Source organism: Octopus bimaculoides, chromosome 25, assembly GCF_001194135.2.
Source record: "Octopus bimaculoides isolate UCB-OBI-ISO-001 chromosome 25, ASM119413v2, whole genome shotgun sequence".
Lineage (NCBI taxonomy): Eukaryota > Metazoa > Mollusca > Cephalopoda > Octopoda > Octopodidae > Octopus > Octopus bimaculoides.
The window spans coordinates 27,253,893-27,254,821 of record NC_069005.1 but is presented as its reverse complement, the minus strand read 5'-3'; the positions used below and the strand labels follow the sequence as shown (position 1 = coordinate 27,254,821).

Sequence of the window (929 nt, the reverse complement as noted above, 5' to 3'; positions counted from 1 at the left end):
AGATACGTGTACCCTTAATGTAGTTCTCGGGGATATTCAGTCCAACCCATGCTAGCATGGAAAGCGGACGTTAAACGATGATGATGATGATGATGATTCAGCGTGACACAGTGTGAGAAGGCTGGCCCTTTGAATTACAGGCACAACAGAGACAGGAAGTAAGAGTGAGAGAAAGTTGTGGTGGAAGAGTACAGCAGGGTTCACCACCATCCCCTGCCGGAGCCTCGTGGAGCTTTAGGTGTTTTCGCTCAATAAACACTCACAACGCCCGGTCTGGGATTCGAAACCGCGATCCTATGACCGCGAATCCGTTGCCCTAACCACTGGGCCATTGGGCCTCCACTAGACAACATACACACAGGCCTAAATAAACAAGCATTACTTCACAGAACAGTTAGAAAGGCAACAGCAATGTACTTACTTCTGTATGGTCTGCAACAGTTGGTAGCAGTATTGTTGTCTTTAAACCTGTTTTACCAGATGGGGCCGTGGTTTTTATTTTTGGGGTGACTCTCACCGAAGCGCCCTGAGTTGAATTTGTCAAACCACTCTTGTGTTCTTTTGATGCTTTTAGTTTGGAGTGCACAAAGTCTTTTAGTTTCTTCAGATCCTCAATAGACATTTTGTTCAAAGAAGGTTTCTACAAAAGGAAATTTTTTTTTTTTAAATACTATTTTTTAAAAAAATGATCATTTCTAACAAAACAACAACGATGGTTGAGTAGAATTGGTTCAAAGTCAGACTTTGGTAGTTTTGACCCCAGCTTTCTTGAGATCAAACCCTACTCAACGTTTACAGGAACGTGGACATTGAGAAGTGAGAATGATGAGAATAATGATAAGTGTGAGATAAGAGGGAAGAGAAAAAGAAGACAAAAAAAATAGGAGACGGAAAAAGAGAGAAATAATGATGAAGGAGGCACGGGCGTG

General features: G+C 42.1%; 1 protein-coding gene across 1 annotated transcript in view; it reads right to left on the bottom strand.

Moving 5' to 3' along the window:
* The window catches only part of LOC106882218 (uncharacterized), a 52,605-nt gene that overhangs the window by 3,880 nt on the left and 47,796 nt on the right, over positions 1-929 (bottom strand). The window contains exon 8 of the mRNA XM_052976635.1: positions 422-640. Within this exon, the coding sequence (XP_052832595.1) occupies positions 422-640 (219 nt within the window). The remainder of the gene's footprint in view (positions 1-421; positions 641-929) is intronic.